Genomic DNA, 9,346 nt, shown 5'->3' with positions numbered 1-9,346 from the left:
ACTTTTTCACACCACTGTATATATATATATATATATATATATAAACATTAACTAAATTTAAAGTGATACAAAATACAATCTAATTAGGATTTAATCAACTGCCTCTGAAATGACTTTGCTTTTAGGTGAGGATCTCAAAAAAATTTACATATTTTGTATTTTTTAATTAATTAATTAATTTATGTTTATTTGCCACTCTCACCCTTCCTCTGTTCAGGCTGGTGGTTGCTGTTGGCTTGGATGGAGGGTGTTGGCTGGTCTTTATTGTACCGAATATCTATACTTTTCAAATTATCATATCGAAGTTAGAAATTCAAATATTGTGACAAAATTAATTTTGTAGGGTGCCACAAGTTTGTTAAAATTTCCAAAGGGTGCCGCGACTAAAAAAAGGTTGGGAAACACTGGTCTAGAGGTTTAGCTTCATAAAATTGTCTAAATAAAGTTGAATTTAAACTCTTAGTGTGAAATTCCTTCCAATTACACAATATGACTAGCCTATATATTGAATATTTGGTCACACTTTATTTTAAGGTCCAATTCTCGCTATTAACAAACCATTAACTAGGACTTTTGCTTCAATAAACTACTAATTTGCTGCTTATTAATAGTTAGTAAGGTAGTTGTGAAGTTTAGGTATTGGGTAGGATTATGGATGTAGAATATGGTCATGCAGAATATGTGCTTTATATGTACTATATGTTAATAAAAGGCATGCTAATAAGCAACTAGTTAATAGTGTTACCGAATATTTAAATTCTACACTACCTTTCAAAAGTAGAAGTCTCTTATGCTCTGCAAGACTATATTTATTTGATCAAATTACAGTAGAAACAGTAATATTGTTGAAATATTAAAGGTCGCATATTGTCAGAACTGAAATTTCCTGGCTTTTTTCACGATAACTGAGGTCTAGGGGCTATTTAACTACCATATAAGTTTCAAAACAGTCAGTCCACAGTAAAATTCACACAGCCTGCATAAAGTAGCTGTGATTTTTCACGAACCGTTGTGACTTCCGTAAAAAGTTGACGTCAGAACTACACAGTCACCGCCTTCAGTCACCACCCCGAGCACCGCCCACAGTCCCACTCTCCTTTTTCCAAACCCCCAGACAACATCGCGTCCATGCCATTGTTGAGCAACGACAACACGGAAACATGTCGAAAAGGTTAACTTTAACCACGAAACCAGATCGGCCGACCTGTAACGTTACACTCTCACTCAAAGGATGGACGTTCTGACAGGATTGTTACTATGAAGTGGATCACATCTAACGTGTACAGTAAAGACAAACTCACCGTGTCCATCTAGTCATGATGAAGATGTATATACATTTCAATTTCAGCAGGCAACTATTTTAACAGCTACATTATTGTTCCAGCCACAATTAATCACAACAATGTATATACAATTACAAATGATTATATATAAATCGTCAGTTTGTTGTTTTACACACATGCACACAGACATTATTTCATACACGACATAGTCGTGAGATGCAAGAAACATATGGCAAGAAATCTGTAGATGCGCCCATAACAACAAAAGACAATACTTTATTGAACCTTTTCTGATAAGAAGTGTGCGCTGCAAATGCAAGCATTTTCGACGATCGTTTCTGTTCAGTCTGCTCGTTTTATCGCGTTTAACCACAGCTGTCGTCGTTTTTTTTGTCTGGCAGTGGCAGCAGATATGCGATCAAATTTCTAATTTGAGGCTGTATTACGTCGATTCTGGCACCCAACATCACAACAAGATGATATTTTAAGCTCCTTATGTAGCCGAATCTGCGCTGGTTTGAATGGGCCGCCTCCAGTTTCCCCTTTGTTTTTATTTAAAATAACTGTTTTCTATTTTAATATATTATGAAATCTCTCTTTTAAACCAGTGTAATTATCTTCCACCAATCAGTTCCTCCTAACTGTCAAAAAATCAATTCAAAATGTGACGCAATGATTTGTTCACTAAAAAACTGATCATGTGGGTCCCCTAATGGCATTTGACGCACTTTAAAATGTTTTAGTAAAGCTTATGTAAATATGTATCTAAATGTATGTAATATATGTACATTTTGCTGTTTATTACCATGTACTGTTATACTATAACATGAAATAAAGAGGTTAAATATCATGCTTCCTATTGATTATTTTAGTAAATATTCAACTGAATTATTATTATTTTTAAATTGATTTTTTATGTTATTTTACTTAACACATTTTGAATCCACTTGCCAACAATGGCTGTTTGAGAGTGAATACTTATCAAAATGCTGGAACTTGTTAATTTAAATTCATTTTTAACCTATATTTCCCAGTCCTACTCAGTGTTATTTTAGCATTATTTATATACTATTATAGTATTTTTTTATATTTTGAATTATCTATTATTTTTATTTTTAACATTAAGTTTTAGTAATGTATGTGATTTTGCCATTTTTATTCGTTTTTGTTTGTTTAAATATTTCAATTTAACTTTATTTCACTTCAGTGTATTTTATTTTAATTAAGCTTTATTTGAATTGCCAAATTATTTTTAGTAGTTTTAGTCTTAGTTTAAGAATAACAACACTGGTCATACTGTGAGCTAATTAGTAGGTCATTCTGCTATTATGCTACGCTAACAACAAACTTGCAGGGCGATTTGTGCTCACAAGACGTGCATACATCATAATGCATCATAATGTAGAAGCAAGCATACATCATAATACTGAATCCTGTCAACAAATTCACATTATTTACACATAAGGACAAGTGCCTTGAAAATTACTAATGAACTGAATCTATAAACAGAGCATGCACAGAGGTCATAAGGTTGCCTTCAGTGTATACAATAAATATGCTTACACAACATTCATGGGAATGCATGCAGGAATGTGTTTTAGAGTTTGTGTACATTATCACAGCACTGCAAAAGCAAAGCAGAAGCAATGCATACATGCGTATGAAAAGAGAAAAGTAATTTGAATAAGAAGAAAGTCATTAAAGTGCTATTGCATTATTGATAAAAGTCAAGTAGGATGAGAGAAAGTGAAATGTTACATAATGAGAGCGTAGCGCCGTGCCCCAGCAGTAGCATGTTACCTGTGCGTGTAAGTAAGATAGCTGCTGTGACTCTTGGCTCACCTGACTGTGCTCTCCAGGGAGACCGTCGATTCACCGATGGCCGAGCGGTACAGTGTGCCGTCCTCCATGTATGTGTTATTACAGTTCAATGTACGCTAAGGACAGAGAAAAAGCACAGTACTGTAAATCAAGCAAAATAATACATTTCCAAATGCTAGACCACTTCACAGCGAACTTCATCCTTTGATACCAAATTACGTGAAATTACCTTCTTATTGCTTGCAAATTACTTAAATGATTTCCTTATTAATTTTCTACAAGATAAACTGACATTTAAACCGATCCTAACCAGTTTCCAGACCTGTGATGGACAGTTATTGTATAAATATTTAATAATGTAAAGGTGTTACAGTAACTTACCGTCAGTAGGGTGGTGCGTGTGGCACTGGAGTCATCAGGTAATGGTTTCTTCCCTGTGAATACGTTTTTCAGATTTTTCCTCACCTCTTTACTGAACACGATGTGGAAGAAAAAAATTAATATGCCCTGAAAAACAAACAGGAAATGGTCATTTTAGTATTATTTACATAGTATTATAGTACTTATTAATATTAAAGGAATAGTTTACCAAACAGTTGCTGGTAGCCATTGGCTTCCATAGTATGGAAGTCAATGGCTACCGGCAAATGTTTGGTTACCAACAATCTTCCAAAAATCTTCTTTTGTGGTCAGTAGAAGAAAGAAACTCATGCAGGTTTGGAACAACTTGAGAGAGTAAATGATGACAGAATTTTCATTTTTGGGTAAACTATCCCTTTAATACATTTTGTTTTCAATTGTAGTGACATTTTTGTTATGTGCTTTTTGTTATGTCTTTTTTTGTAATTTCTGCTTATTTTTATTTCAGTTTTAGTTTTTGTAATTTTATTATTTCAACTTAAACTTTTAATTTTAATAAGTTGCTAAGGCAATATTTTTAATTTACAAGTTTTCTAAGTTTACGTTTTTCATCTAATATTTATATTTTATTTTATTTCAGCTTAGTTTCAATTACAGAACACCTGTTGATGTATTAAGCATCCTGCATCTGCACTGCAGTCTGCAAGATTTCCGTACACAAGAACACACACGGAGGTTGTTTTGTGCTTTTGCATGTATCAAGGCTTACTCTTGAGCAATAGTTATAGTGATGCTTGCCTTATTTGTCTGTTTTGGAAAAACTGAGGTCAAGAATAGAACAACTGTTACCTGCAGACAGCTGAAGATGGCAAACAGGTAGTGGAAGGTCATGACATCATTGTTAACAGCCATTAAACCCAGCAGCCAGGTGGCACTAATGAGCAACAGTAGCAGAAAGGCCATTCGCAGAGCAGGACTGGAACACATGCAAAAAACCACAATGAGTACCAGATTTCATGAATCAATCCTCAGAAAATGCTCTCAAGGGACAGAATGTCTTACATGACTCCAGACTTCTCATAGGAACGTTGCCTACGGCCACACGACGCCTTCGCCGCCAGCACAAAGATAATAATGTTGACCTGTTAAAGAGTTTGTTTTTGCCATTTGATCAGCTGAGTATGGAGAATGGAATGAGAACAGTTAGAATGAAGAACAAATGATAAGTAGATGGATTTACCAGCACCACTACAGCGATGGGTCCCGCAAAACTCCAGATGAGGGTGTCATGGACGGACAGCCAGCAGAAGTCAGGGTTCCCATATCCCTGAGGATCCAAACCCACAGCCAAACCTGATGGACACAAACATCAACATGACTTTTACATCATCTTCAGAAAACATGCTGTTGTAGGTGGTTGCAAGAGCATTGTTATATACAGTACTGGTCCGGTTGTTCAGAGTAATTATTAGGGTGTTGCTTAGTGGTTGCCAATGTGATCAGAGTGTTTTTAACTTGTTGCTATGCTGTTGAGGTTGTTTGGAGTTGTTTTTAACACTGCTACTGCGTTGCTACTGTAGCTGGTTGCTAAGGTGTTCTGACCAAGTCTGCTGTACAACTCCTGAAAAATTAAGCCAAAATGTTTCGATCGCCCCCAGGTGGCTGGACCCAGTATAGGTCATAAACCCCGTCCTCTCCATGTAATCTAATGGGATGTGAGACAAACTAAATAATTAAATTGCACTTCAAATAATTTTTTTCCAAAGATGGTTGCCATTTTATGTAGTTTTTAAATCAGACTGATGTAAGTTCAAGTGTTTGTTTTTAAAATAAGTTTGGTTTTAGTTAGTTATGTGATGGTATAAAAACGGGAGTGTAACGTCATGATTGACAGCTGAGATTGACAGCTTCTCTGAGCGAACTGAGGTGCCAACTGACTTTTTCGGGATATTCAGGAAGGGATTGGAGTTGTATTTACCTTATTTTAACAAGCCTCTTGTACAGCAATCAGCAGACAAAAATTGGAGCAGTCAGGCTAATTAAAAAAGGGTAAGGGACGTGTGTTTGTGATCGACTCTGCGGGAGTGTGGGCGGGACCTATGGGCGGGACGCGGCTCCACTTTGCTCAGGTTAGATATTGATTTATTACTCAAACCCCTTTCTCTACCTGTCTGTAGGTCTCGCATATCTACCATGTTTGTAGTTTTTTTAACACTTTTTTTTTTTTTTTTTACCATGTTTGTAGTATCGAATCCTCGTCCAACGCACAATGGATTATGGCCAATATATGCCGTTAAAGTGTGCACGGATCTGCACTTCAAATTTCTACCGGAAATAGTAAGCCATCCGGGTACCACTGGAATATTCATATCAACATACTACGATTTGGGACATGCTAATTCTAATTTCGAATAATATTTAGGATGGATAGTATGCGAATTGGGATGCAGCAGGAGTGTTTTTACCTTGTTATGTGGTTGCTACATAAGAACAGTTTTTAAAACATTTCTGTGTGGATGACTTGGGTTGCTAGGGCTTTGCTAGGATATTCTACGTGGTTGCTAAGGTTTTCTGGGTGGTTGATGTGGCTTTGTTATGCAGTTACTAGGGTGTTTTTAGTGTTTTAGGTTGTTGCAATGTGGTTGCTAAGGTGGTAGGAGTGTTTTTTAAACATCCTTCTAAGTGACAGTGTTCAGTATGGTTGCTAGGGTGTTGCTAAGGTTTTCTAGCATGTTGCTGATTGGTTGCTACAGCTTTGCCATGTAGTTACTAAGGTGTTGTGAGTGTTCTTTATTGTGTTGCTATGTGGTTGTTCAGGGCTATTTTTAAGATATTTCTATGTGGATTCTAGGATGTTCTGGGTGGTTGCTAGGGCCTTGCTAGGTGGTTACATAGGTTCCGAATTTTTCTTTACACTGTTGCTGTTTTGATCTGAGTGGTTGCTAGGGATTTGTTATGATATTCTTGGTGGTTGCTAAGTTGTTCTAAGTGGTAGGTACCATTACTGTGTGATTGATAGATGTGATTAGTGTGATCACTCAGAAAAGTATAAGCATATATCTCCTCTTTAAGCAGAACAGAGCAGGATGAATTACACACTGAAGTTTGTTAAAACCCCAAAACCACAGTATGAGCAATGAATTATAGAATGGAGTAAAGAAAGCAGACAGCCATTCATTAAGCTGGGAGGAGCAGAGAGGAGTCGGGTCAGCCTCTATTATCTGTAAGATAGGGGCTTTTTCACCGCTTTGAGCATGTGCCAGTGGAGAAAGTGACACCCATTATGGAGAGCAGAGCCATCGGAGAGAAAACAGAGAAAGAAAGTAAGAAGAGTGAGCAAGAGAGCGAGAGCTAGTAATATGAAAACACTGGCGTCCTGTCTTGTTCCCACAGGGATCACACACACCATCCAAAAGAAGGGGCAAGTCCAAGCACGACGACATAAATGCATGTGTGTGCTGGTTTACAAACATTTCTAATAGTCTATTAGGGAAATTCATAAGATGAAGGTGTGTATCTGTGTTGACTCAGTAGACTTACGCTAAGTACAAGAGCATACAAATACGAACCTGCAAAGACGCTGGGTTGGGGGAAATGTAAGTACATGAAATAGTAATTAGTGAATAAACTGGAGAGGGTTTGTGTGTGTGTCTGACCTGTAATAATAGCAGGTATCCCCCAGCCAATGGCGTAGTAGAAGCGCATGTGGCCATGGTTGATGTTTCTGACTTCAGTGAGCATACGGTAAATGTGCAAACCCTCCACAAATGTCCAGGCGAACGTGCACATGTAGAAGTAGTGAAGAAGGATGGCTATCACTGTGCACACAAACTAGAAAGAGATAGAAAGATGGTTAGCATTCAACACAAACATTCTACCAAATCTCATTAAAATATATCTGGGTTATAGTTCAACCTAAAATTAAAAAGGATAGATAGATAGATAGATAGATAGATAGATAGATGTATTATAGATTTCTACTTGTGACTAATTTCATGCCAATTAAGAACATTTACAGAGCATTTTCTCATTGTAATACATTTTTAGATTTAGATTAGTTTTAGTTCTCCTTCATTCGGTCACTCTCGACGCCACGTCGGTAATGACCGACGAATTGGGATCTTTTGTGTTCAACAGAAGAAAGAAACTCATACAAGTCTGGAAAAACTTGAGGGTGAGTAAATAATGACACAGTTTTCATTTTTGGGTGAACTAACCCTTTTAAATGGTTTAATTTTAAATGTATACATCATGGGAGTGTTTGTTATGCTGCCTTTCAATTCAATTCATTCATTCATTCAAAATTTTTAAATGTTCATTATTTACGTCTATTTTTTTTGCTATTATACTTTTTCAAAATATACTGTATTACAGTAATAATAAAAAAATTAAAAACAAAAAAAAGCAAAACGTCTCGGTTACGTATGTAACGTCTCGGTTACTTGTGTAACCCTCGTTCCCTGAAGGAGGGAACGGAGACGTTACGTCAGTCGGGGCTCTCGGGCGAGATCCCAATTCGTCAGTCACGACTGACATAACGTCGAACGTGACTGACTGAAAGGGAACCCTCGTTCCCTGAAGGAGGGAACGGAGACGTCACGTCAGTAATGACCGACAAATTGGGATCTCGCTTAGAGAGATCAATCCACTTCGAGTCTAAACTAAACGAGCCAATGCACATTGGCATGCGATGATTGCATCCAGCTGCCGCTGATCGCAGCGCGAGTATAACTAGGCAGCAGGTGCAACGCATACTCAGCTTTTCGCTTCGGAGCCGAGCGGTTATATCGTTCTGCTCCTGACTTCTCTGCTACAGAGTGAAGACTACAACAAGTTCAGCACACTCTTGGGAAGCTCTGGTGTTGGTGGTATGGTGCTTCAGCAGCGGTGGTTCTTCCCATGTCGAGTGGGTTGCACACATCAGGCTGCACTATCCCCTGTTTGTGTTGCAGGCGGCCATTTCCCCTGTGCACTTCAGCACACTAAAATCTGTAAAACAGCATTCACGGGCTGTTTAAAGATGCCTTTCCACCCGTGCGTTTCTGGATGAGGTCGTTACCTGGCGCCGGGTGATGGTCACGATCGCTGCCACACGTGTCTGGGCGTTAAGCACACTGAGGTGGCGTTTGTGGACGAATCATGCTCTCACTGCGGGAAAATGACCGTCGCTGAGTTGCGGACCAGGCTCCATTTCCTGCAAATGGGCAGGGTTCCCATGGCTCTGCCTAGATCTAGTGTTCCCCCTGGCAAAAGCCGGAGGAGTGGCGCTACTTCTGGCAATAGCCGGACTGGTCTTACGGTGACGGTGAGGAATTCCCCTCTGAGGAACCAACCTCCGAGGGCTCCTCCTTCCACTGGCACTTCGCAGACTCAAGACTCGGTTCTTAAATGCCCCCGTATCCCAGACCGGCCTCTTCGGCAACACAGTGGAGAACTTCGCCCAGCAGTTCTCCGCCACACAGAAGCAGACCGAGGCCATCAAACACATCCTGCTGCCTCCACCCGGCCGGCGGCGGCAGTGCCTCAGTTGTCGAGGGCGGCTCCCTGCTGCCACCCCCGGCTCCCACGCAGCAAACGCAGCAGCCTCCAGCAAAGCAGCGCCGTGGAGCCGGTCGCAGGGCAGCCACCCCGCCCGTCCAGGCCCCCTCCAAACCTGGTGGCAAGCGGAAGAGCAAGAGGCCCTGAGATGGGTGACCCAGAGAAGGAGGGCGCTGCTCTTCGGGAGATGGTGAACGCACCACTCCCTCCCGAGGAGGAGGGCCGGGCAGAGAATCTTTTGTTTCTTTTTTCCCCGCCACTGAATTCATGGTCAGTGGTACCCAAAACCTCGACAAAAGAGCAGTTTCTTCTGTCTCTGGGTCCCCGGAGGGGATGGGGAGTTG

The 9,346-nt window shown here is 39.6% G+C and overlaps 1 protein-coding gene and 1 long non-coding RNA gene across 2 annotated transcripts in view; both read right to left on the bottom strand.

Moving 5' to 3' along the window:
- LOC107689726 (uncharacterized) overlaps positions 1–265 on the bottom strand; it is a 3,721-nt gene extending 3,456 nt beyond the window's left edge. The window contains exon 1 of the long non-coding RNA XR_001634365.1: positions 203–265. This is a non-coding gene — a long non-coding RNA (uncharacterized LOC107689726). The remainder of the gene's footprint in view (positions 1–202) is intronic.
- Positions 266–3,079: 2,814 nt separating this feature from the next.
- Positions 3,080–9,346, bottom strand: part of LOC107689740 (cadherin EGF LAG seven-pass G-type receptor 1-like) — a 112,021-nt gene continuing 105,754 nt past the window's right edge. The window contains 6 exon segments of the mRNA XM_016487872.1: positions 3,080–3,220; positions 3,486–3,611; positions 4,314–4,440; positions 4,527–4,606; positions 4,705–4,817; positions 7,121–7,295. Coding sequence (XP_016343358.1) covers positions 3,080–3,220; positions 3,486–3,611; positions 4,314–4,440; positions 4,527–4,606; positions 4,705–4,817; positions 7,121–7,295 — 762 coding nt within the window.

Source organism: Sinocyclocheilus anshuiensis, unplaced genomic scaffold (genome assembly GCF_001515605.1).
Source record: "Sinocyclocheilus anshuiensis isolate Anshui unplaced genomic scaffold, SAMN03320099.WGS_v1.1 scaffold1014, whole genome shotgun sequence".
Lineage (NCBI taxonomy): Eukaryota > Metazoa > Chordata > Actinopteri > Cypriniformes > Cyprinidae > Sinocyclocheilus > Sinocyclocheilus anshuiensis.
Note: the sequence above shows the minus strand (reverse complement) of the source record. Positions and strands in the feature narration are given on the sequence as shown.